The following is a 27489-nucleotide window of genomic DNA, read 5'->3' on the forward strand; positions in this document are numbered from 1 at the left end:
CCTGGGGAAAATGTGTTTGGGCTTGATCCAAAGCTCATTGAAGTCAGTGGAAGGACTCCCATTCACTTCAGTGGACCATGGATCAGACTCTTAGTGAACAAGCTGACATTCCTTTAAGAAGGAGCATCTTCCATCCCAGCTTAACACATGCTGCAGTGTACATGGTGAGAGGCTGACCAAGCCTCCCAGATAGCAACCCACAAGCCCTGGGGCTGTGGAGCAAAGTGGGTGCAGTAGCCCCTTACTTGCTTCTCCTTTGAACATAGGAACATAGGAATTGCTGGTCTGGATCAGACCCAAGGTCCATCCAGTCTCCTGTCTCTGACCCTGGCCAGCACCAGATGCTGCAGAGGAAGATGCAAGAAACCTCTCATTAGGCAGATGTGGGATAATCTGGCCCCACACTAGGTTTTATTCTGATCCCTGATAGTTAGAGATTGGTGTAAAGCCTGAAGCATGAGGTTTAATATCCCTTCCAGAATTTACATTAGCATTAACAATCGTAACCTTGGGTGTTCTTGTTATCCATAGCTCTAGCCAATGCCTTTTTGAATCTCACTAAGTTTTGGCTTCAACAACATCCTGCAGCAATGAGTTCCACAGCAGAATTACGTGTTGTGTGGAAAAAGTATTTCCTCACCAGGTGAGAATTGTGCTGTGGTGTTAATTGAGGTGCACTGGGTGGTAGTGGTAGGTGGAGGGAGAAAGGATCTCAAGGCTTGATTGGACCCTGAAGATATCCATACTTCAGACCGTAACACATGCATTGCCACTATGAGGGAGTGAGAGAGGCCAGTGAAATTCTCTTTACTTTTTAAATAAAATTTTGAAGGGGGGAGATTGTTTTATTACATTTTATCTTTGGGGGCGGAGGGAGTTGGGTCCTGCTCCTGGAAAGTGGGAGGCCCTGGGTCCATATCTGGTCCTGCCATGGAGGGGTGAGCTGGAGACTCAGTCTGCTCTATTCCAGTGAAGAGAGGAGGGTAGAATTCACCCCTGTGGAAAGACCCAGCACAAGGTCTATGCACCACTTCAAGTCCCACGTAAACCCTCAAAACAGTCCTTAAGTGGTGCACAGGTTTTGTGCTAACCCTTGGCCCAGGGATGAATTTCTCCCTTATTAAGGTTTTGTTGAGGAAGGTTCATGTGAAGGAAAACCTATGTTTGCTTTAAAACCATATTATCACTTTATGTGGTGGTAGAAAAGTGTGCAAATCACCAATCATTTTTAAATTGTTAAGCATAATGAAAATGGAAAGTTGCTCAAGAAGGAGGAAGCTGCCATCTTGACTTTCAGCCGGCAGTTTGGAACAAAGGAATGTCAGTGCGGGATTGAAGCTAGAGAATTTCACAGATGTTTTCAGGTAAGTTCTGTCATTTAATGCATTTTTTTAAAAAAAGTTTAATATAAATATTTTCTGTGGGTGCTTTTCTAGTAAATAATACTTTGCATTTCAGTCGGGGCAGCTCTAGCCATTTCGTCGCCCCAAGCACAGCGGCATGCCGCAGGGGGCGCTCTGCCGGTCACGCGGCTCTGGTGGACCTCCCGCAGGCGTGCCTGCGGATGCTCCACTGAAGCCGCGGGACCAGCGGACCCTCCACAGGGACGCCTGCGGGAGGTCCACCGGAGCCGCCTGCCACCATCCCAGCGACCAGCAGAGCACCCCCCGCGGCATGCCGCCCCAAGCACACGCTTGGCGTGCTGGGGCCTGGAGCCGCCCCTGATTTCAGTGGCATCTTCCAAGAGAGAAAGTGCTTTGCAATTAATTTACTCTCATGAATTCTCCTGTGAGGTATGGCAGTATATTATTAGCCCAATTGTGCCAACAAGGAAACTGAAGCACAGAGACGTTAAGAGCTTAAGTGGAATTCCTGCTTGAAAGCAGCTTAAAATGGCCTCACTCATTGAGAGACACTAGAACCATTCATGCTTTATTAAAATATGACAGTAGCTCTGGTGTTTTTACAAATATTTTTAAAACATATATTTAGATGGATTTTTTTGGTGTAACAAATATAATACCTTGGACAGCCAAATGAATACTGCAGCTTTCCTCTCACAACCATGACAGTGTCCTTTTACTTCAGGCTATGTTATAAATTGTCTTTATATTTTAATTAATGTAGGAAAAGCAAAGATTGGAAAATATGAATATAGAAATTTCACAGTGGAGAAAAAAAAGAACCAAACAACTGAACACACTTATTTTGTATGCAATATTCTGTCATTACCTGCAGCTGATGCATAATGTCCCTGTAATTCTAGGAGACTATTATTCAGTAACTGAACTATTTAAAACCCTTAGCAATAACAATTAATAGCACATGTATTTAGAAAACACATTCTGGAATGCCCATCTCAGAACTTACAAAGGTGGATAGTCATGGAGACAAAGTCAGTGCACACACATCTGCAGAATTTTAAGAAAGATATTTAGCACGTGACTGTTTATGCTCATGAAGGGTGCATAGGTTAACAGCGCTAAGAAATGGCAAATCACAATGACAGGATGATAAAATATTGATTGCTATAAAAGATAATGATGTTAAATCCAATGAGGCCATGTCCAGCCATATATCACCACTTCTCTGGACCCACACCTGATCCTCCCCTTTCAGTCCTTGGCCTTTCCCTTCAATTCACCCTTTCCCCTGCTGGTGCGTGGCCTCAGCCCCTGCCCTCTTTGTCCTAAGCCAAACCCGTATTGCCTCTCGTTCCAGCCCTTACTATACCCCTTTAGTTCCTGCCCCCATGACCAACCAGAAGACCTTCTTCATTATAAGGCGAAAGTCAGTAGATTTTGAGGTAAGGTTCTTGACTGGGAATTCAATTGGTTAACCTCAGTGGGATAGGTTCAAATCCTGGGCAGAAAAGGCTCAGAGGGCCCAAGAGCCAGGAGAGCTGGGATCAGGAGTGGGCCGCCAATGAATTTGAGTGAAACCCATGAATTTGCTCTGTCAGTGTTAGCAACCCTTTTAATTTGTTTTCTGCAAAAGTTTATGTGTGTGATGTTCTGTGCAGAAATGTTTGCAATAAGTGAAAATCTCACACATGGATATTTGAGTCATCCAGCTAGGGAGTTGAAACAATATCATGTGACTTATGTGATCAGTCACATGGCACAAATAACAAAAAGCCAATGGTCAAAGTAAATAATTCATGGATAATCCATATTAGGCAGGACAGTGAATAGTTTCAGGTAACAAACAAACGTGTTAAAAAAAATGAAAGACTGTTCTTTGGCTAATTCATGAACAGAAAAAAAGAGCTAATATTGAATATATTATGTGCTATGAATAATCCCCCATCTACAGCAATTGCAGCAAGGTTCAGCTGCCCTCACTTCCCCTCCCCCATCTCTCTTTTTGGTTTCACAGCTTTCCCTATAATCAATGTAAATGCTTTGTAATCACAAAAGGAAATAAAATAGAATTACATTTTCTCATAGCCTCTTCTCAGCATTCAGACTTCTATGGATACACCTGCAAATGGACCTGGCTATTAAAGGGACTGTTTGCTTTATAAGAGCCTTAAATGGACAAGGGTCAACTTTTCAAACTTGGGGAGCAAGGGAATGTTTTTTAAAACTTATTCCATTAACCAAAAGGCGAGAGAAGGAATAGTACATAATGTTCTCCTATTCACCTTAGCCTTCATCTCCCATCCAGCTGCATACTTCCGGTCTCATTCTTTACCTGTGAAGCATTCATGTGAAACTCATGGGGAAAAAACAAACAAACAAACAACCGTCTCCCATGGAAAAGATTAGGTCTCTCCAGCAGTCTCTACCATGTGATTTCAATTACTACGTGGACAGCCCTGGCCCAGCCTCTGCTTCACCTCTTTTGTCATTGTGCTGACTAATGAACAAGTTATGCTGGCAATAAGCTGAGGCTGCAGCCAGGTGTTCTGTTTTCTCCCAGGCTGGGTTTTGTGTGGGGTCGTTGTTTGCTGCAGATGATGAAATGATTTAATAAGAACGTTTGTTCCTTACATTGAGCTTAAGAGCACAAGGAAACTCATTTTATTTAGTCTACATCTTTGAGATGATAGTGAAGTAGTTACCGCATCTGTCTGGGAAGGAAAACGCTGATTTCTTTTCAGCTGTTCTTGGAAATGGGGAATGAAACAAGGTGACGTGTAGGTACAGCAGCTATTTATGGATGCTAATGTTCAGAGGGCAGTGTTTTAACAAAGGTCCTGCCTATCACAAGAAAATGACTCACAGGGCTGCTCCTGTTCCCCCATGAACAGAAGTTGGAAGTAGCTTGGCTGCTGTCAACAGAACTAAACTGTGTAAGACCCTTTAATAATAGTATTAATAATATACATGTATTTAGTGCAATACTGGCAGTACTTCACATAGATTTAAAAAGAAGCCATGGTCCCTGCCCAAAAGACCTTACAGATTTTAGAAAAGCAAAGCAAAAGGAGTAGGGAAAGGTGAGATGAAGGTTAAATAGATGTGTATGCACATCACATTACTTAGAATGCAAAGCATAAACTTTGTGATGATCTTTTAAAGCAGAAACTGCGGTCGGGTAAGGAGAAGACAGCACAAGAGGAATAGTCAGCAGTGGGCAACAATTATATTTAGGACAAAATTCTACCTCTCTTTGCTCCCCCTGTTGCCTTCAAAAAGAGAAATCAACATGACACAATGTTAATTGATGTCTGTATTCTGGCTCCCCACAACTCTATGCACAACTCCTTCTGCACATTATTCCCACCACAAGAAGTAGTAATATGTGGAAGCAGTTGTGGAAACACAAGGAGTATGGTATGTTCCAAAATGGCACCCTGAAACAACCCTCTACAACCAGAGGTATGGAGAAGCTGTGGAATGGTATTTCCCCAAGTGTGAAAGGGAGCCAAAATGGACCAGGAGGATGTTGGGGACCATTCTGCCCCACCCACAATTCTTCATGTGGCAACAGATTTACAGACATATGTGAAAGTGTAGCCCCAAACAAGAATATGACTCACTGTGATAGGTGAAAAGGAACCTGGACGGTCCAAAATTCTGAGCATCCCACAGAAAGGTTAGCGAGGGATGTCAGTCACCCTTGTCATTTAATATATGTGTATATTCACCTACACATACATGATGTTCTTTTTGCTGTGTTCTAAGAATAGTTTTCTTATGAATTCAAAGTCCTGCAAGTTTGTTTAGGGTCTGTAATTTGCTTGCTCCCGTACATGCACAATCCACCATTAGGATGGCTGTGTGGGGGACTACCACTGGATTTAATATCGGCCTTCTGGCTAAGAGAGGTGAAAACATTATCTAGTTTCTTTAGGCCCCAACAAAGCTATATTCAAACATTTCTATATTTAATTAGCAATAGGACACCAAAACAATAAACAATATAGAGCAGGGACAATATGGGTGAGATAATATCTTTTATTGGGTCAACATCTGTTGGGGGGAGGGAGAGACTTTTGAGGTTTCACAGACCTCTTCAACAAAGATACAAGCCAGGAGTGGCAGCTGTGTCCCAAGAGCTGCTAACAAAATGGAATTAACATTCCATCATAGTACATACATTAGGACAAACCCAAAGCATCTGACTCACACCAAGGTGTATTTTGCCTCTAGGTCAGCTTGATGAGCCACCACCCTGTGTGAAGGAGGCAATCTTGGCAGGTATGCAACAGAGGAAGTACTGTGTTTTACAAAATGTAATATTTACATTTCACACTAACAATGGACCTTGGGGCAGATCTTCAGTTTCTGTGAGCTGTCATAGTTCCAAATGATTCAGCAACTGAGAATCTGATGCCTTGTTTGAGAAAATATATCCTGCTACTACTGCTAAATCCAGTGGTCATGCATTCTTAATAGAATCCATGTTGCAGAGGCCAGGAGCAGTGGCTAGTAAAGAATGTATACAGAAAAGATGTCCTGCATATAACATTACCATTTATTGTTAGCCATGCTCCCAAAGAATCAATTAAAAAGTGTATTGGAGTTACATATTGATACCAATCCAGACCATCCCTGAGAAATATTAGGTCCCCATTAAATGGTTCAAATATTTTAAATCAATCTTCTCTGTAGAAATCATGCATCAGGAGGTGGCCCTTTTGTTCCCCTCTAACGCACAGTAGGGTGGCTAGATCTCTGTTGGGTAGTAAAAACACAGGAGAATTTGGCTCCTTTGCTAACCTGAAGTTATTTGTACCAACTGTGTATTGACCATACATTTTGATATCTTTTGGTCAGAAGAACAGAAATTCGTGGTGGTGGTGGTGTTTATTAATGGCATGAAATTTGATTTCTGTGGGAATGGAGTTAGATTTCTATTTCATCAGGTTTAGTCTGCTTAAATGAAATAAGAGATATAGTGTTAGGATGAACCAATAAAGGGTATTTTATTTAAACACAGTCAATTCTTAAACATGGCCCTCAGTTAATAGAAAAAAACACCTAAGGGCTTGTCTACATGGGAAAATTGACTGGAATCAGCTATTGCAGACTAGCTATTCTAGAATAACTCTCCCTCTAGATATTGATTCCAGAATAAAAATGCCTTTTCCCTATTAACTTAATCCACTTTGGAAATAAAAAAAGGCACTTATATTTTAGAACAAGTGTCCACGCATGGAGCTATTCTCGAATGGCTATAGTGGAATATCTTATTCTGCAGTAGCTATTCTGGTCAATTCCCCTGTTTTAGCAAGCCCTCAAACATCCTAAATCCACCATATTATCTTATTTTCTTTTCTTCTGCAGGGTAAGGGTGGGTAATACAGAAAGCTATTTCCCATTCCCTCTAATTAAGGAAGGAAAACATTTCATTAAATATTTCACTAAGGTCATAATCCTGTTTTCATGACAATCCTTTGCAGCAGAAAATATTGCAGATTTAAAAATACAACATTATGCACCAAATTCACCACTAGCGTTGTAAATTGCCACGGGCACACAGGGGCGAAAGAAAAATGCAGGCCTGTTATTTACCAGGCTGCACGTGGCAATAGACTATATTGGTAAGGGATGCAAGGAGAGTATGGGTCACGATGCAAACTGCAGACACACACACGACTAAAATTAATCAATTTAAAGTTTTATTGGGGATAATTACAAGGGGTAAGGGAGCAGCGTATGATTAGCTAATAGAGTTAATGAAACTTAAAACACACAATGACTAAAATATCTATTAACAATGTTTATATACAAAGATGCAGCATTTAGTAATAACCGATACTTACAAATACAAACCAACACATAACGACCGGCAAACGTAGAAGCTCTGTTTGAAACACGTGAGCTGAGAGAGAGGCTTCGAGGTGATCAGGCTTGGTTACGGGTGTACACAGGATACACAGGATTCATTTTTCTTTCTCCTCTCCCTGCCTGCACATGGCAGGCAGGCCTAAAGTACCAACTATGACATCATAGAAGTGTCATAGGGGACGGGGCCCAAAACCTGTTTGTGTTCGTTTCTGATTGGCACAAGCAAAGTTTACACCAAGTAGGGGAGCAGGTGCCTTAAAGTCTGGCTTTGCCCCCAAAAGGTGAGGAAATGCATATTGTCTTAGAATGCGTTCAACACTGAATGACAAAAGAAGAGGCCAGGGCAATACCGGTATGGGCAAGTTTTACAGGATGCAGACAGGAACTCATCTCAACAGCGTATGCGAGTGTAGTGCGTTGATCTAAATAGAGCTAAAGTTTCTTACACCAACGTAAGTTTTTGTTTTGTGACTCTAAATGCAGGATCAAACAGAAGACCACTTAAGCAAAAAGCAGCTTCCACTAGCAAATGAAGTAAGAATAATTACAAAAGACATGTGAAAGGTAAAACTGATAATTTAAAGTTATTTGCTTTAATTGAAAATGTTTCCTATCATAACAAAGTTTCTGTAAGAAAATACCATGGTTGGTTTGAGGATGGGTTTCTGCACATTAAACTGCCACCATGACATGAGATACAATTACAGTATACTTCCAGTCATCCAAAACTCTATAATCCAAACCTCTGCATTATCCAAGTCCCTTCCTTGTCCCCCACCATGATACACATGCCCTCTGCAGCATATATTTCATACTGGAGGATAATCAAGGGATTTGGATAATGCAGAGACCCCCAGCCAGGACTGTGAGGTTAAGCAGGAGGAGGGAAATGCTGCGCCACTGCTGAATGGCTCCTGCTCTTTCAATTATCTGAACTTCCAATTATGCAAATCAAATCCTCCATTCTATTCAGATAATCGGAAGTATACTATAGTGCTGTTGGCTCCATGAACAACTGATTCTTCACCCATTCTTATGTCTGGAGTTAACAGCTTTTAATTCTTTTAAAAATAAATTCAGCCAACCAACCTTTCTCCTGTCAACAACACATGAGATCCCAGTTGTTGTTTTTTTAATATGTAATAACTGTGAAATCTCTATTTCCTACTTCTCATTAATGATGAGAACACCTTTAAGTTTCATTCATGCTAAATTTCAAAGTGTTATGGTGCCTAGCTTGAAAAAAAAACACCTTTGAAATAAATAAAGTATATTCTTAAACCTAGCTGAGCTCTTATGCAGTATTTATAGGTACTCTTTAATCTAAATTAATAATTGAGGTTCCTGAGATGACAAAGGAAAAATACACCTAGAGAAGTGGAAGTCAAAAAAAAAATCTCATAACTTTTAGTTTGTGGTTCTGGACCGGAGTGTATAATTGGTAAATACAACTCTCTTCGGGCTCAGATTGTAGAAATTTCAAACCTAAAGTACTAAAGGGTGGTTCCGCTCTGACAAGTATCTATGTACAAACAAGAGGAACAAGGTGGGTGAGGTAATATCTTTTATTGGACCAATTCCTGTTGGTGAAAGAAACAAGCTATTGAGCTACACAGAGCTCTTCTTCAGGTCACAAAGAGGGGTACCGACTTCCTAATTCCAGAAAACTGAACATCCTTGCCCACTGCCCCCTGCCTTCCCTGAGGCCCCGCCCCCGCTCCCTCCCTCCCTCGCTCTCTCCCACCCTCGCTCATGGACTAATTTTCACTGCAAGGCCCAAACAGGCATATTTATTGTTTTGGCAGATATATTATGCTAAGTTCAGGTTTTATTTGTTACAGGACACTTGAGCTGGCAGCAAAATAGTCAAAAAGGGTAATTTTAAAAAAATGAAATTTCAAAATGGTTTTCATGATTCTTTCCCTCCCTTCTTCCCATTTTTCGTAACCAGCTCCATCGTTTTTGTTCACTAAAGTTATTGTAATTTTATGTGTGGAATTAGGACCACACATTATCATAGCTGCAGTGGGTCCATTAAAGGCCATTCCTGAAGCCCAAGTACAAATCCATAGAGTACAGCCACAGAAATGCACCTGTCCAGATACCTATATAAATAGATCTGTAGAAACTGACTCTCACCCCTACGTGCAGATACACACGTGTATTCATGTGTACACCTCTAGCATGCACTAACACATGTACTTCCACATTAGGCACTAAACAACAATTGTAATATTAAATAGAGTCCCCAAATAAGATCAGGGCAATCAGGGCTCCAGGGTGGTAGGTGCTGGACATACACATAAAAAGAGAGAGGCTGCAACAAAGAGTTTGTAATGTAGCTAGACAAAGGTGGGGAGAAATGTCTGATCCATCGGCTCTTCTGCAATTACTAGTCAACAACATTCACTTTCTAAAAAATAATACATTTCTTTTAGAGTTCCCGTCTCTTTTAAAAACTTGTTATGAAATGAAAATATGCATATTTTATGTCATCAATTTTTTGTGTGCACAAGCCAGCAAAGGGAATAAAAGTCAAAGAGTTAGGCTGCAAATTTTATTCACACAGGTACACACACATGTGGCAATACAAACACCTCCCTACACAAAGAGACAGTCTCTTACACACATACAATGCATGCACACACTTGCCTACACAGAGACGGACACTTTTTCATACACTTTTCCAGGGGCTGCCTAAATCACCCGACCAGGAACAGAGGAGGGTGGGCTGGAAGGGAAAAGATGGGGGCTGGAATGGAGGAGAGAGGCTGTGGAGGGAAAGAGGCCAAGGATGAGAACAGGGTGGGGGTAAGAAGAGGCAGTGAAGGAGCGTGGTGGGGGGGGGTTGGAACAGGGAGAGATGCATGAGAGGGGTGGAGGTGCGGGGGTTGGGAGAAGGACAGATGCAGTGAGGGGGCGGGGTTGGGGCGGGGACAGGGGATGGGGGCGGGAGGGTTGGGGCAGGTAGGGATGCAGTGAGGGGTAGGGGTGCGGGAGTTGGGACAGGGACAGATGCAGTGAGGGGTGGGGGTTGGGACGGGAGGGATGCAGTGACTGGGTTTGGGATGGGGAGGGATGCAATGGGGAGGGCATGGGGGCGGGGTTGCGGCAGGAGAGATGCAGTGGGAGGTGGGGTGCTAGAGGTTGGGACAGGGACAGATGCAGTGAGGGGTGGGGTTGGGGCGGGGAGGAATGCAGTGACGGGGATGGGGGTTGGGGCGGGAGGGATGTGGTGATGGGGATGGGGAGTTGGGGCAGGGAGGAGGAAGCAGTGACAGGGATGGGGATGCAGGGGTTGCGGCAGGGAGAGATGCATTGAGGGGTGGGGGTTGGGGCAGGAGGGATGCAGTGATGGGGATGGAGGCGCAGGAGGTTGCAGCAGGGAGAGATGCAGTGGGAGGTGGGGTGCTAGAGGGTTGGGACAGGGACAGATGCAATGAGGGGTAGGGGTTGGGGCGGGAGGATGCAGTGATGGGGAATGGGGCGGGGTTGCAGCAGGGAGAGATGCAGTGACAGGGGGATGAGGGTGCGGGGGGTTGGGGTGGGGAGGGATGCAGTGAAGAGGTGGGGGTACTAGAGGGTTGGGACAGGGAGAGATGCATTGAGAGGGTGGGGGGGTTGGGGCGGGGAGGGATGCAGTGATGGGGACTGGGGGGCGGGGGGGTTGCAGCAGGGAGAGATGCAGTGACAGGGGGATGGGGGTGCGGGGGGTTGGGGCGGGGAGGGATGCAGTGACAGGGGGATGGGGATGCGGGGGGGGGGGGTGCAGCCCCATTCCCAGTATTCAGAGACACGTATACACATACCTTGAACTCCTGGGTGCCGGCAATGGGGTGACAGACGGTGGTTCGCCACAGGGCACACGCCGCAGCTTGAGCCCAGCCACGCAAGGAGAAGATGGCTGGGCAGTAGTGGGAGAGGCGCATGCCACACGACCCCTCAACAGCTGCCTGCTTGTGAGTCACGCTCATTCCTCCCCTGCCCTGAGCCAGCCAATGGGAGCTGTGCCTGGGCAGGGAAGCACACAGATCCCCCTGGGCGCCCCTATGGCTAGGAGCCGGACATGCCGGCTGCTTCCCAACCCGGAAGCCATGCGGCGCGGCAGCTAGCAGGCAGCCTGCCAGCCCTGCTGTATGGCATCGCCAACTGGACAGTCAACGGCCCCGTCTGCGGTGGTGATTGGAGCTGCCAAGATCCCTTTTTGACTGGGTGTTCCGGTCCAAAACCGGCCACCTGGTCACCCACGATACCTTCTTAGTCAACAGACCTGTTCCCTAGATGTATCACTGTCATCTTTCAAATTTAGTGACAAAAATAAATATTTACTGCTTTTTACTTCTGTGAACCCTTTAGGACTAACACAGGTAAAGGAACGCAAACTGAAGTCTGTTCCTATTTGTGCATCATGTTTATTAGATTTGAATCCGTTTGAAGACAATGAGGGTGAGATTCTGTGCTGCATCTCCAAAAATCCTTGCAGACCCAGGGCTGCCCAGAGGATTCAGGGGATCTTCTATAAAAAAAAGTTGCAATACTATAGAATACTATATTCTCGTGGGGGCCCCTATGGGACCCAGGGCAAATTGCCCCACTTGCCCCCCCCCCCACCCCGGGCAGCCCTGTGCAGACCCAGAGAAGGAAGTGTACCCTCCTTATCATGGGATAACAGGGAAGGTCCTTTCATGGATTGAGAACTGGTTAAAGGACAGGGAACAAAGGGAAGGAATTAATGGTAAATTCTCAGAATGGAGAGGGGTAACTAGTGGTGTTCCCCAACGGTCAGTCCTCGGACCAATCCTATTCAATTTATTCATAAATGATCTGGAGAAAGGGGTAAACAGTGAGGTGGCAAAGTTTGCAGATGATACTAAACTACTCAAGATAGTTAAGACCAAAGCAGATTGTGAAGAACTTCAAAAAGATCTCACAAAACTAAGTGATTGGGCAACAAAATGGCAAATGAAATTTAATGTGGATAAATGTAAAGTAATGCACATTGGAAAAAATAACCCCAACTATACATACAACATGATGGGGGCTAATTTAGCTACAACGAGTCAGGAAAAAGATCTTGGTGTCATCGTGGATAGTTCTCTGAAGATGTCCACGCAGTGTGCAGAGGCGGTCAAAAAAGCAAACAGGATGTTAGGAATCATTAAAAAGGGGATAGAGAATAAGACTGAGAATATATTATTGCCCTTATATAAATCCATGGTACGCCCACATCTCGAATACTGTGTACAGATGTGGTCTCCTCACCTCAAAAAAGATATTCTAGCACTAGAAAAGGTTCAGAAAAGGGCAACTAAAATGATTAGGGGTTTAGAGAGGGTCCCATACGAGGAAAGATTAAAGAGGCTAGGACTCTTCAGCTTGGAAAAGAGGAGACTAAGGAGGATATGATAGAGGTATATAAAATCATGAGTGATGTTGAGAAAGTGGATAAGGAAAAGTTATTTACTTATTCCCATAATACAAGAACTAGGGGTCACCAAATGAAATTAATAGGCAGCAGGTTTAAAACAAATAAAAGGAAGTTCTTCTTCACGCAGCGCACAGTCAACTTGTGGAACTCCTTACCTGAGGAGGTTGTGAAGGCTAGGACTATAACAATGTTTAAAAGGGGACTGGATAGATTCATGGTGGCTAAGTCCATAAATGGCTATTAGCCAGGATGGGTAAGAATGGTGTCCCTAGCCTCTGTTTGTCAGAGGATGGAGATGGATGGCAGGAGAGAGATCACTTGATCATTGCCTGTTAGGTTCACTCCCTCTGGGGCACCTGGCATTGGCCACTGTCGGTAGACAGATACTGGGCTAGATGGACCTTTGGTCTGACCCGGTACGGCCTTTCTTATGTTCTTATGTTCTCCTGATTCCAGGCTGCTCTGGCAGCTGCAAAGGCCCCCAGTGTAAATTATGGCAGCCGGTGTTGGACTGCAAATAAGTAGCAGTGCCAGTACCACCCACAGTCCTCCAGTGCTATTCACAACATGTCCCTGGGCAGGGTTTGTTTGCAGTGGAGCCTATGAAGGACTGATAAGCCTGTGTCAGGAGAATTATTTCTGGTTCGCTGCAGGGGTTTTACAGCCCCAGCACTAGTATTCAGGGGCTGTCACAGGACTCACAATCTCACCCTGGGATTCTACAGGTGTATGTAAATGCTTAGTTCAGCCTGAACCATTATTACTGGTGATGATGTGTGAGAGGGAAAGAATCCATCCTGAATCATTCTGAGTTTCTGGGGCTGGTAGGTAGAAAAAAAAGTTACTTTTAAATTGAGTATGTTTGATGTAGAAATAACTGAGAAACAATAACCATGGAAACCAACACTAACATTTTTACATTGTTACTTTGCAGAGTAATACTACCTATTTATCTATATAGTCCTTACCACCATGGTAGCTGAGTGTCTCACCAAAATGAACCAATTTATCTTCACAAATATCCATGTGACGCTGGGGTGTACTATTATCCCCATTTCATAGATAGATTTGGAACTGGGAGAAAGGGAGACTGAGTGAGTTGCCAAAAATCACAGAGGAAGTCTATGCCAGAACCAGAAATTAAACCCTAATCTCCTAACTCACAGTTCAAAAGCCCATCCTTCCCCATTTTGCATTTTCTAAGGTTTCATGTTGTAGAAATTATACTAAATAGGGCTGTAGCTCTGCCCCTGCTCATTCAGTGCTCCACGTTCAGTTTATCTCCCAAGGGCCCTCTCCGACCTCAGGACCAGGAAGTGAATAAAGCTTCCATTGTCACTGTATCCATCATGTATAAATATAAGTATATGATATAGATCAGTGGTCCCCAACCTTTTTGTGACCAGTAGCACATTCATGTTTTCAGAAGAGCGGGGCGGGCGCCAACAGTTTTTCAAAGCTTATTTTGTATTTGTACATTAAATAATTCAATAAAACATATTTAATATTACATAATATGTGAATCCAGAGAGAAGAGAGGAGCTGGAGAGAAGCCGCGAGGACAGAGAACACCGGTGCCCGCAGCCCTGGAGTGCTCTGTCCCCAGCAGGCGCGGGGCCCAGATTCTCTTCTCTGCTGGGCACTAGGTGGGCCCCGCACCTGCCAGGGACCAAGAACACCAGCGCCTGCAGCCCCAGAGTTCTCTGTCCCCGGCAGGCGTGGGGCCACAGCTTCTCTCCAGCTTAAGCTGTGGCCCCGCACCTGCCAGGGACCGAGAACACCGGTGCCCGCAGCCTGCAGCCCCAGAGTTCTCTGTCCTGGCAGGCGTGGGGCCGCGGCTTCTCTCCCCTGCTGGGAAGTAGGCAGGCCCCGCGCCTGCCGGGAACAGAGAACACCGCGCCCGCAGCCTGGGTTCTCTATCCCCGGCAGGTCCCCTGCTGGGCACTAGGTGGGCACACATAAATGCCCTGGCGGGCGCCATGGCACCCATGGGCACCACGTTGGGGACCACTGATATACATACTGATTAGCTGCTGGATGCAGAATAAAGACCCCTTGAAAAAGATATAAATTACAACAAAAGAGGGAGCAAATATAAATACCATATAACAGGAGAGACTGGATGGGCCAGAGGATTAGTATGGTGCTAAAGTGCCTTTTTACCTACAGGGCATCAGTTCAAATCTAGCTAGGCTGGTAACAGCCATGTGTTGTGACTAGGCCTGTCAATTAATCACAGTTAACATCTGCGATTAACTGAAAAGAAAATTAATGCGTTAATTTCATACTTCTGGGAGGCATCTGGGCGGAGAGGGACGCATTGGTGGCAAGGGGGCTGAAGAAGCTCACAGCTCTGCAGCAGGGCTTTGGATCGGAGCGTGGACCAGTAGGTTTTTGCCCAGAGCTGGAATGGAGCAATTCAAAAATGTGATTGCTCCAAATCCCTGCTCTGCAGGGTGCAGGAGGAGGGAACAAAGTCCAAGCCTGCAGCTCCGTGGGTAGGGCTGGAGCCCTCTGTGCCAAGGGAGGCTGGAGCCCAAGTCCTTGAGCCCCATACCCTATATCCTGAGCGGGGCTGGAGCCTGGAGCCCCACAGAGCACACCCCTAGGGCTCTGAAGTCCAGCTCCCCAAGGAGGGCTGAAGCCCAGCCCACGAGCCTATATTTAAATAAATGGTATTCTATTGTTGTTTAACAGGGCAATTAAAACTGGGATTTTAATTGCGTCACAGCCTTAGTTGTGACTCTATAAATTAATAGTGTAAATGCAGTTCTTATTTGTCTACATTATAACTGACATTTATTTTCACCCTTCTTAGAAAACCCAGCATATTTGAAGACTAAGTTACCCTGCAGAACAAGGATGAGACATATTGACAGACTCATAGACTTTAAGGTCAGAAGGGACCATTATGATCATCTAGTCTGACCCTCCTGCACAATGCAGGCCACACAATCTCATCCATCCACTCCTGTAGCAAACCCTTAGCCTATGTCTGAGTTATTGAAGAACTCAAATTGTTGTTTGAAGACCTCAAGCTGCAGAGAATCCTCCAGCAAGTGACCCATGCCCCATGCTGCAGAGGAAGGCGAAAAACCTCCAGGGCCTCTGCCAATCTGCCCTGGAGGAAAATTCCTTCCCAACCCCAAATATGGCGATCAGCTAAACCCTGAGCATGTAGGCAAGACTCACCAGCCAGCACCCAGGAAAGAATTCTCTGTAGTAACTCAGATCCCACCCCATCTAACATCCCATCACAGACCACTGGGCATACTTACCTGTTGATAATCAAATATCAATTGCCAAATGAATTGCCAAAATTAGGCTATCCCATCATACCATAAACTTATCAAGCTTAGTCTTAAAGCCAGATATGTCTTTTCCCCCACTACTCCCCTTGGAAGGCTGTTCCAGAACTTCACTCCTCTGATGGTTAGAAACCTTCATCTAATTTCAAGTCTAAACTTCCTAGTGTCCAGTTTATATCCATTTGTTCTTGTGTCCACATTGGTACTAAGCTTAAATAATTCCTCTCCCTCCCTAATATTTATCCCTGTGATATATTTATAAAGAACAATCATATCCCTCCTCAGCCTTCTTTTGGTTAGGCTAAACAAGCCAAGCTCTTTGAGTCTCCTTTCATAAGATAGGTTTTCCATTCCTTGGATCATCCTAGTAGCCCTTCTCTGTACCTGTTCCAGTTTGAATTCATCCTTCTTAAACATGGCAGATCAGAACTGCACACAGTACTCCAGATGAGGCCTCACCAGTGCCTTGTATAATGGTACTAACACCTCTTTATCTTTGCTGGAAATACCTCGCCTGATGCATCCTAAAACTGCATTAGCTTTTTTAACGGCCATATCACATTGGCGGCTCATAGTCATCCTATGATCAACCAATACTCCGAGGTCCTTCTCCTCCTCTGTTACTTCTAACTGATGTGTTCCCTATTTATAACTAAAATTCTTGTTGTTAATCCCTAAATGCATGACCTTGCACTTTTCACTATTAAATTTCATCCTATTACTATTACTCCAATTTACAAGGTCATCCAGATCTTCCTGTATGATATCCCGGTCCTTCTCTGTGTTAGCAATACCTCCCAGCTTTGTGTCATCCGCAAACTTTATTAGCACATTCCCACTTTTTGTGCCAAGGTCAGTAATAAAGAGATTAAATAAGATTGGTCCCAAAACTGATTCCTGAGGAACTCCACTAGTAACCTCCTACCAGCCTTTCAGTACGACCTGTTGTAGTCTCCCCTTTAACCAGTTCCTTATCCACTTTTCAATTTTCATATTGATCCCCATCTTTTCCAATTTAACTAGTAATTCCCCATGTGGAACCATATCAAATGCCTTACTGAAATCAAGGTAAATTAGATCCACTGCGTTTCCTTTGTCTAAAAAAATCTGTTACCTTCTCAAAGAAGGAGATCAGGTTGGTTTGGCACGATCTACCTTTTGTAAAACCATGTTGTATTTTGTCCCAATTACCATTGACCTCAATGTCCTTAATTACTTTCTCCTTCAAAATTTTTTCCAAGACCTTACATACTACAGATGTCAAACTAACAGGCCTATAGTTACTAGGATCGCTTTTTTTCCCTTTCTTAAAAATAGGAACTATGTTAGCAATTCTCCAATCATACAGTACAACCCCTGAGTTTACTGATTCATTAAAAATTCTTGCTAATGGGCTTGCAATTTCATGTGCCAGTTCCTTTAATATTCTTGGATGAAGATGATCTGGGCCCTCCGATTTAGTCCCATTAAGCTGTTCGAGTTTGGCTTCTACCTCGGATGTGGTAATATCTACCTCCATATCCTCATTCCCATTTGTCATCCTACCATTATCCCTAAGCGCCTCATTAAAGACTGAGGCAAAGTATTGGTTTAGATATTGGGCCATGCCTAGATTATCCTTAACCTCCATTCCATCCTCAATGTTTAGCGGTCCCACTTCTTCTTTCTTTGTTTTCTTCTTATTTATATGGCTAGAGAACCTTTTACTATTGGTTTTAATTCCCTTTGCAAGGTCCAACTCTCCTTGGCTTTTGGCCTTTCTCACTTTATCTCTACATGTTCTGACCTCAATAAAGTAGCTTTCCTTGCTAATCCCTCCTATCTTCCACTCTTTGTAGGCTTTCTGCTTTTTCTTAATCACCTCTCTAAGATGCTTGCACATCCAGCTTGGTCTACAACTCCTGCCTATGAGTTTTTTCCCCCTTCTTGGGATGCAGGCTTCTGATAGTTTCTGCAACTTTGACTTGAAGTAATTCCAGGCCTCCTCCGCCTTTAGATCCACAAGTTCTTCAGCCCAATCTACTTCCCTAACTAATTTCCTTAATTCTTTAAAGTTAGCCCTTTTGAAATAAAAAACCCTAGTCCCAGATCTATTTTTGTTTATCCTTCCATCTAATTTGAACTGAATTAGCTCATGATCGCTTGAACCAAGGTTGTCCCCTACAACGATTTCTTCTATGAGGTCCTCACTACTCACCAAAACCAAATCTAAAATGGCATCCCCTCTTGTTGGTTCTTCAACTACTTGGTGAAGAAATCCATCAGCTCTCACATCCAGAAAAATCTGAGCCCTATTATTACTACTAGCACTTGTCCTCCAGTCTATATCGGGGAAGTTAAAGTCTCCCATAATCACACAATTCCCATTAGTGTTTACTTCATTCAGGATGGCATAGGTTAGCGAATATCTATTTATTTTCAGGTGTATTTTGTTTGAATAATCTAATAAGCAGTGTTCAAAATTTGCTTTCAAATAAAAATCTGTCATGTGATCTGATGACATCAACGATCATCCCATTCACTGGGCAAACTCAAAACCCTAGTGCTTGCGTTGCACCTGTTCTATGCGTAGAAGCCTTCGCTCTCCTCAGCTGCCAAGCCAGCACCCTTCGCTTGCAATAAATGTCATTTTAAAACCTCCCATAAAGATTTTTAAAAGGTCACTTTAGAAATGATTAACATGCTGTAACTACCTGCTTGAATATCCTTCACAGTCACACCTACCCAGCTCCCACTCTGTCTCTCCTTTCTCACTCTCTAGCTTCCCACAGCCTGTGACCCCTGCCTCCCCCTTCCATTCCTCTAGTTAATTCTGGTTTGTTCAAAGGCTTTGCCATCCGTCCCCGCATATTAGAGCACCACACAGACACCGATGAGTGCAGCCTCGTGACCCGTGCCCCACGGACTGCCAAGTACCATTAAGCCCACTGTAAAGGTGGGGAAACTGAGACCCGGTGCCATTCAGTGACTTGCCCAAGGTCACACAGGGAGTCAGTGGCAGAGGAAGAAGTGGGACACAGACCATCTCCCCCCACTCCAGTCTAGGGCCTCGGCCATATACCCTTCCCTCCCTCTCTACACCCAACCATCCCTTCCCAGCTCCCCCTCCCTTGCTTCCTCCATCCCCTCTCTTCCCAGCTCCCACCACCCGTGCCTTCCCAGTTCCACCTCCTCTGCCCCTTGCCTCCACCCCTCTTCCCAGCTCCCTCTCCTTTGCTTCCTCTGCCCCCTCTCTTCCCCTACCCAGCTTCCCCTACCCATGCCTTCCCAGTTCCACCTCCTCCGCTCACTCTGCTCCTTGCCTCCACCCCTCTTCCCAGTTCCTGTTCCTCTGTCCCTCCCTTCCCAGCTCTCCCTTTCTCAGCTAGGATTGCTGACTTCCTACTTGCACAAAACCAAACATCCTTGCCCTGCCCCCTGCCCTTCCCCTCCTCCAAGGCCCCAACCCCTGCTCACTCCATCCCCCCTCCCTCTGTCGCATGCTCTCCCCACCCACACTCGCTTATTTTTACTAGGCTGGCTCAGGGGGTTGGAGTGCAAGAGGAGGTGCGGGCTCCGACTGTGGGTGTGGGCTCTAGGGTGGGGCTAGGGATGAGGGGTTTGGGGTGCAAGAGGGAAATCAGGGCTGACGGATGGGGTCCAGGAGGGGGTCAGGGTGCAGGCTCTGGGTGGTGCTTACCTCAGGCAGCTTCGGAAAGTAGCGGCTCCTACACAGTGGCGCGGCCAGGAGGGTCTACACACCTCCCTGTCCGCAGGCGCTGCCCCCGCAGATCCTATTGACCGTGATTCCCAGCCAGTGAGAGCGGTGAAACCGGCACTTGGGGCAGGGGCAGCACACGGACGCCCCTGGCTTCCCCTGTGCGCAGGAGCCGGAGGGGGGTCATGCCACTACTTCCAGGAGCTGCACAGAGCCACAGCAGGCAGGAGGCCTGCCTTAGTCCTGCTGCGCCAGTGACTGGACTTTTAAGAGCCCAGTCAGTGATGCTGTCCAGACTCGCCAGAGTTCCTTTTCGACCAGGTGTTCTGGTCGAAAACCAGACACCTGGCAGCCCTATTCTCAACCCCTCCCTTCCCAGCTCCCCCTCCTCTCCTTCCTCTGTTCTCTCCCTTCCCAGCTCCCCCTCCCCAACCCTCCCTTCCCACCTCCCCCTCCTCTCCTTCCTCTGTTCTCTCCCTTCCCAGCTCCCCCTCCCCAACCCTCCCTCCCCAGCTCCCCCTCCTCTGCTTCCTCTGTTCTCTCCCTTCCCAGCTCCCCCTCCCGAACCCTCCCTTCCCACCTCCCCCTCCCGAACCCTCCCTTCCCACCTCCCCCTCCTCTCCTTCCTCTGTTCTCTCCCTTCCCAACTCCCCTTCCCCAACCCTCCCTCCCCTGCTCCCCCTCCTCTGCTTCCTCTGTTCTCTCCCTTCCCACCTCCCCCTCCCCAACCCTCCCTTCCCACCTCCCCTCCTCTCCTTCCTCTGTTCTCTCCCTTCCCTGCTCCCCTCCCCAACCCTTCCTTCCCACCTCCCCTCCTCTCCTTCCTCTGTTCTCTCCTTCCCAGCTCCCTTCCCCAACCCTCCCTTCCCTGCTCCCCCTCCCCAACCCTCCCTTCCCAGCTCCCCTCCTCTCCTTCCTCTGTTCTCTCCCTTCCCAGCTCCCCCTCCCCAACCCTTCCTTCCCAGCTCCCTCCCCAACCCTTCCTTCCCACCTCCCCCTCCTCTCCTTCCTCTGTTCTCTCCCTTCCCACCTCCCCCTCCCCAACCCTTCCTTCCCACCTCCCCTCTTCTCCTTCCTCTGTTCTCTCCCTTCCCTGCTCCCCCTCCCCAACCCTTCCTTCCCACCTCCCCCTCCTCTCCTTCCTCTGTTCTCTCCCTTCCCAGCTCCCCTTCCCCAACCCTCCCTTCCCAGCTCCCCCTCCCCAACCCTTCCTTCCCAGCTCCCCCTCCCCAACCCTCCCTTCCCACCTCCCCTCCTCTCCTTCCTCTGTTCTCTCCCTTCCTGCTCCCCCTCCCAAACCCTCCCTTCCCTGCTCCCCTCCTCTCCTTCCTCTGTTCTCTCCCTTCCCTGCTCCCCTCCCCAACCCTCCCTTCCCTGCTCCCCTCCCCAACCCTCCCTTCCCACCTCCCCTCCTCTCCTTCCTCTGTTCTCTCCCTTCCCAGCTCTCCCTCCCCAACCCTCCCTTCCCAGCTCCCCTCCTCTCCTTCCTCTGTTCTCTCCTTCCCAGCTCCCCTCCCCAACCCTCCCTTCCCACCTCCCCTCCTCTCCTTCCTCTGTTCTCTCCCTTCCCAGCTCCCCTGCCCAACCCTCCCTTCCCTGCTCCCTCCCCAACCCTCCCTTCCCACCTCCCCTCCTCTCCTTCCTCTGTTCTCTCCCTTCCCACCTCCCCTCCTCTGTTCTCTCCCTTCCCACCTCCCCTCCTCGCCTTCCTGTCCCAGCTCCCGCCCCAACCTCCTCCCTCCCCAGTTCCCCCTCCTCTCCTTCCTGGCCCCTCCCAGCTCTCCGCCCCCAATCCCCCTTCACCCCTCCCAGCAGGGAGGAGCTTCTCCTGCCAGCGGCTGCCTCTGGCGGGGCCGTGACATCACTCACGCCCTCGCCGTGACTCACCCCTCCCCCGCAGGAATCCTGCCCCCTCATTCCCGCCCTTCCCTCCTCCCAGCGACACCCCGCGGCAGGCGAGAGACAGGAGGGCGGCACGGGGCTGCCAAGCGGATGGCGTCACTGCGGGGAAGGGGAGGGGCGAGGGGGCGTGGCTAGCGGCTGAGAGAGGGGCGGGGCGAGGCGAGGCGTCCCAGGGTTGTCAGCGCGCGGCGAGCCGTTTCGCTTAGTGCGCGAGCAGCGGCAGGGCGGAGCGCGGCGCGTCCGGCAGGGACGGACCGAGGAGGGGACTGCGGGCAGAGCCGCCAGCGGGGGTCGGAGCGGCCCGGCCAGCGCCTCTCGCTGCGTGCGCGGCCCCGGGGAGGGGATGGCGGTGCTGGCCCTGGCCTTGGACGGACTCGCCATCTTCGGGCTCATCCTCTTCGTCGTGCTGTGGTTCATGCACTTCATGTCCATCATCTACACGTAAGTGCGGCCGCTTCCCCCTGGGCGGCGCCGCCCCGCAGCGAGCGGGCTTGGCCCGACTGCAGCCCCGGGCGCTGAGGTGGACTCGCCGCAGCTCCCTCCGCGCCCCGGCCCTGTACAGAAGGGGGGCGGCATTGCTGGATGATTCACGTCCCACCGGGGAGCTTCGTTTGCCTAGCGCCTGGGCAGCCTCACTCCCCGGGGCCGGGGGGAACCGTTCTGCCCCTCCCCCCCGACACATGGACCCCCCCCCCCCGAGCCGGACCCGCCCCCCACTCAGCCTCCCCCCGACACATCGACCCTCCCTGATACATGGATCCCCGAGCCGGACCTGCCCCCACTCAGCCTCCCCGACACATTGACCCTCCCTGACACATGGATCCCCTGATCTGGACCCGCCCCCCACTCAGCCTCCCCCTGACACATGGGCCCCCTGAGCCAGACCCGCCGCCCCCTTAGCCCGCTCCTGACATATCGACCCTCCCCGACACATGCCCCCCTCGAGCTGGACCCCCCCCACTCAGCCTCCCCCCGACACATGGTCCCCCTGAGCCAGACCCGCTGCCCACTTAGCCCTCACCTGACACATCGACCCTCCCCGACACATGAGCCAGACTGGACCCCTTGAGACATGGATCCCCATGAGCTGGATCCCCCCCACACTTAACCTTCCCGACACATGGACACTGGACACATGGATCCTCACAAGCCAGACCCACCTCCCCATGTAGTCTCCTTTCCCCCCCATGAGCTGGACACCCCCCCCCCCACATGTGACATGGATCCCCCGAGCTGTTCCACCCCAAGCCTACTCCCTCTTGGCACATGAACCCCCTGCCAGCCTGCCCTCAACACATGAATCCCCTTGAACCCGATCACCCCCCACATGCCCCACGGGGATCCCCACGCTTTCTGCCTGTTGACACCCAACACATTCACACCTGTCATATATGCACACCCATAACCCTGCTGCTACATCGCATATACCTGCACACTCCCATAAACCTTCCCTTTCATAACATATAGGCACCAGTGAGCCTGCCCTCATTGTTTTTACACACACGTACACACATTAGCCTGCACCCCCAGAATACACACACCCCTACCTCCCTCTTCCTGCCCTAACACATCTCAATTGTTAAATATGTGAGTTTGCCTTTTGTTTGGGGCTCTATTACCTCCTGGCCTTCGCCACCATACCTTCCTTTCTTATGTACTGATTTGCAGTGATAGGTGTGTGCTTTTCATTCTCTTGTTGTTGTTGTTGTTGTTATTGTTAGATTTAAAATGTTTGCTTGGAGGCATAGCCTTGGGGGAGGGACTTTAGGTTTCTTGCGAGGGTCTCTTGGGGACAGCAGTCATAAAATGTTACGTTGAGCATTCTTTAGAAGGCTGCAGACAACAGCTCAGTCTTAAATAGTACACAACTTTGAACAGTCTTAATTTTAGTGATATTTACACTGATAAGTTTTCTCAAGATAACTTATAATGGCAGGGGGAATGAATTCTGGTCTGGATCTGCCTAGATAATTAGCTCTGAAGACAGGTTTCAGAGAGGTAGCTGTGTTAGTCTGTATCAGCAAAAACAATTAAGAGTCCTTGTGGCACCTTAGAGACTAAAATTTATTTGGGCATAAGCTTTTGTGGGCTATGACCCACCTTATCAGATGCATGGAGTGAAAATACAGTAGGCAGGTATAAATATGTGCTGTATATTTATTGTTCTAGCTCTGAAGAGAAGAGGTGCTTAAAAATAGCTCCCTGCAACTGTTTATTTCCTTTTTTTATTACTAGGATTGACCAAGCATTTCTGCTTGGGCTGTGTGCAGGAATTGATGTGTGTATGTAAAATGGGAGAGAATATTAAGAGAGAGGTTACTTTTGAATGCAATCAGTATTGTTCAAATAACAGTCTAAATTTACCTTATAATGACTACAGCAATGTATTGGTTACTGCAAATGGGTTTTCCTGTAGCTGTTGCAGAATATACTGTAACAGAGTATCAAAGGTTCTACTGTTAGTAAATGATGCAAGTCTTCGTTTCGTGTTTTTCGTTTCATGTTATGTGGTGTTTGTGCCATAAAGGTTTCCTGTCTTGCTGTTCACTCAGCCACACCACAATTAGTTGTCTGTGAAATCCTGGCCTCAGTGAAATCAATGGCAAAACTCTCATTGACTGTAGTGTGGCCAGCACGCCAGAATTTCATTTCTGGAATTTGTGGCTATGACTGAATTATGAAAACCCACATATGAGCATTAATAATTTTATTGTAATTCAATTGTATTTAGCTTCCGTATTCACTCAAGAAACCATACCTTCCTTCCTTGAAAGTTAACTGTACAGGAATGGTATGGCACTCCCCTTCGTGTACTGTTCTCTGAAGTTCCTGTAGGAGCCAGATACTTTCCTGCAAGACTCCCATCAAAGTCAATGGGAGTTCTGAAAGCAAGGGATTGTAGGACTGCAGCCTTAAACATCAAACACCAGATGGTTTCAGTCTATCCAACTGAAAGTTACTTAAATATAACCTGGGAGATTGTGGAATGCTCATAGTCTTGTTTGGAAAGAGTTACATTTCTGCTAAATGTATCTTTGATTGAAGCACTCTACTGTGTTTCTCTCCTCTTCCCCCCCTTCAAAAAACAACAAAAACAAACCAACCCACAACAGCCCTTCATCCTGTAATTCTGTAGTTGTAGTCAATTGGACAAGTCTTTCACTCTGATTCAACAAGGTACTTAAGTACATGCCTAACTTCCAGCATGTGAATAGTCCCATTCCCATCTTTGAAGTTGCATACATGCTTAAGTACCTTACTGAATTGGGGCCTCTTCTCTTAGTGCCTTCAGGAATTGCCAATGTAAAAGTCCTGTCAGCAGGTTTCTATTACAGGGGTTTTTGATGTGGCTTCTTTGGGCTTGGCTACACTTACAAATTTGCAGCGCTGCAACAGGGTGTGAAAACACACCCTCTGCAGCGCTGCAAATTGCGGCGCTACAAAGCGCCAGTGTAGTCAAAGCCCCAGCGCTGGGAGCCGCGCTCCCAGCGCTGTCCGTTATTCCCCACAGGGAGGTGGAGTACGGACAGCGCTGGGAGAGTTTTCTCCCAGTGCTGGCGCTTTGACTACACTTAGCGCTTCAAAGCGCTGCCGCGGCAGCGCTTTGAAGTTTAAGTGTAGCCATAGCCTTTAAAAACATGTACGTGTGTGTATGTGATATCCACAGGGATGAATTTTGGCATATAGGATTTGAGTCAGGGAACAGCTCTAATGCACAATATTTGGTGAAGTGAAACTGTCACTATTTTCTCAAATTTGAGTGGCTTTGATTTAAAAAAAAAAATTGGGTCACAGTGTGGCCTTTATAGCTCTTGAAATTAAATAAACCATCAAAGATAAAAATCTTAAGTAGCTACTGCTGTTGTCATGGCAAATGTCCATTTTATAAATCTACTTAATACATGTGATTATAAAACAATAATGGTTTTGCTAGGATCATTGAGGTAAGCCCAGTCCCCAGGAAGACTCCCAAAGTTTGGCCCCCTAACAGTAAAGGTTGAATATAGTCTGCATGTATTATTTTTAGGCAGGTTTAAAGATCTTAGCCATTTCAGTCAAGCCCCATGCAGAGTTATCTGCCATGAATCCCTTGTGCCTACCTGGAGTCTATTTGAAGTCAATAAGGACTGCATATAGGGGCACAGGTCCGTCTACCGATCTAATGGCAGGATTGTGGCCTACCACTGTAGACTATCTAAATATGTTAATTTGAGAACCTAAAACATGTTGTTTTTGAAATAACTTTTTAAATTCATGAAGCTTTGTGATGCTATAAGTAGCTAAGGTGGACATATTTAACAGAAAATGAGTGCATGGCAAAGGAGAAGTTAGATTCTGCAGTATGTATGATGTACCGAGGAAAAATGTGATTGAATGAAAATATTGGCTGAAATAATACATTCTTAAGTTATAGGAAACCATGGAAAAAACAAGGACTAGTTCTTGATTTCTTCCCCCCCCCCGCAATCTATTTACATATAACGATTTTTAGTGAAGTAACGTTTTCCAATGGTATCCATTCACAATTCTTCCAGAGTGTAGTGCAAATGACTCTCTAAAATTAAAAAGAAACATTTAAAATGGTATATTAAAATTTATAGCATTCCAAGATGTATGCTTAAAAAAGAACTTTTGAACCAATGAGTGAGAGTCTGAGTAACACTGGATTTATGGTTGTACTATTTTAATGTTAATTACTTACATTGATCTTGATAGAAATTGTGTATCCATAAATAATGTTCTTTTAACATAGATTTATTTATTTATAAACATATAGTTAAGAAATGCCTGAATTAAGATTGCCTGTGTTACCTTAATTTGCCCCTCTTTGTCACCGTGTATTTGCATGATGATAGTCTTTAATTACATGATGACATACTTTTTTTTTTTTTAAATTCATTCCTTCTGTCAGTGTTGTTGGTAAGACGCCTGCCTCATTTGCTGCAGAAGTTGGAAGATGTGTGGTGAATGAGGCAGGGGATTGCAGGAAGAGATTGAATGGTCTTGTGGTTAAGGAAATTGAATGCCACCCTGGAGAATTGGATTTTATCCTTGCCTTAGCCGTAGAGTACCTGTGTGGTGCTTGGCAAATCACTTACATGAAAATGTCCACAGTTGGCCGCTCCTTTTCTGTGTACCCAACTTGAGATACCTGCATTTACAGTTTTGAGTTCTCAGTTCTCCTGCAACGGAGCACAGTAGGAGCTCTGATCTGAACATACATAGTGCCATAATATGCTGCATATTCTGAAAAATTGGGTCCTAGTCTTCTAAAATTGGGCACCCAAAATAAATTTGGCACTTTCAGCTTTAAACTCCCCACATGTTTCATTAGTGAGGTTGGAATCTTTAGCTGCATGGCACAGTCCTCAAGCATGTGAGCTAGAGAGTAAGTGGTAAAAGGCTATCATCTTCTGTGTGGACCTGCCTCTAGAGGGAGCTGGAGACCCACTTTGCCTTTGGCTTTCACAGCTGTTTTGCTACACACCAAAGGAATGTTGAAATTCAAGAATAATGGTTTTGATTCCAGATTATGTTGGGGAGTGATCTCTAGTGGTTACAGCCCTTCAGCTCCTAGCTTCCCCCACTCCTGTCTGACTCATGCACCTGCTCCACTCTGACCTAGCTCCCACCCCTTCTCCTCATCTTGATCTGTTCTTAACCCTCTCCCCTCCCTGCCTTGCATCTCTTCCCCCTCACCCTTCTGAATCTGACTCAGGCCACTTTACTCCTTCTCCATGTTGCCTGGGCACCAGCAAGGAAAGCATTGGCAGCACAGGGGAGAGAGTCTTTCAGCTCAGTTCTGGTGCCGCAACAGTCTGGCAAGGAAAATCCATCTTATCCTCTTGTGCTCTGGGATGGTGCACACTCTGTTGCTTTGTGTGGATGGTGTATGTGCAGGTTGGTTGCCGA

The 27489-nt window shown here is 46.8% G+C and overlaps 1 protein-coding gene and 1 long non-coding RNA gene across 2 annotated transcripts in view; one reads left to right on the forward strand and one right to left on the reverse strand.

The window, feature by feature from the left end:
- LOC120407533 overlaps positions 1-7233 on the reverse strand; it is a 40100-nt gene extending 32867 nt beyond the window's left edge. Inside the window, exon 1 of the long non-coding RNA XR_005600091.1 lies at positions 7217-7233. This is a non-coding gene — a long non-coding RNA (uncharacterized LOC120407533). The remainder of the gene's footprint in view (positions 1-7216) is intronic.
- Positions 7234-21767: 14534 nt separating this feature from the next.
- The window catches only part of UGCG (UDP-glucose ceramide glucosyltransferase), a 36125-nt gene continuing 30403 nt past the window's right edge, over positions 21768-27489 (forward strand). Inside the window, exon 1 of the mRNA XM_039543185.1 lies at positions 21768-22017. Coding sequence (XP_039399119.1) covers positions 21920-22017 — 98 coding nt within the window. The 5' untranslated portion in view covers positions 21768-21919. The remainder of the gene's footprint in view (positions 22018-27489) is intronic.

Source organism: Mauremys reevesii, linkage group 6, assembly GCF_016161935.1.
Source record: "Mauremys reevesii isolate NIE-2019 linkage group 6, ASM1616193v1, whole genome shotgun sequence".
Lineage (NCBI taxonomy): Eukaryota > Metazoa > Chordata > Testudines > Geoemydidae > Mauremys > Mauremys reevesii.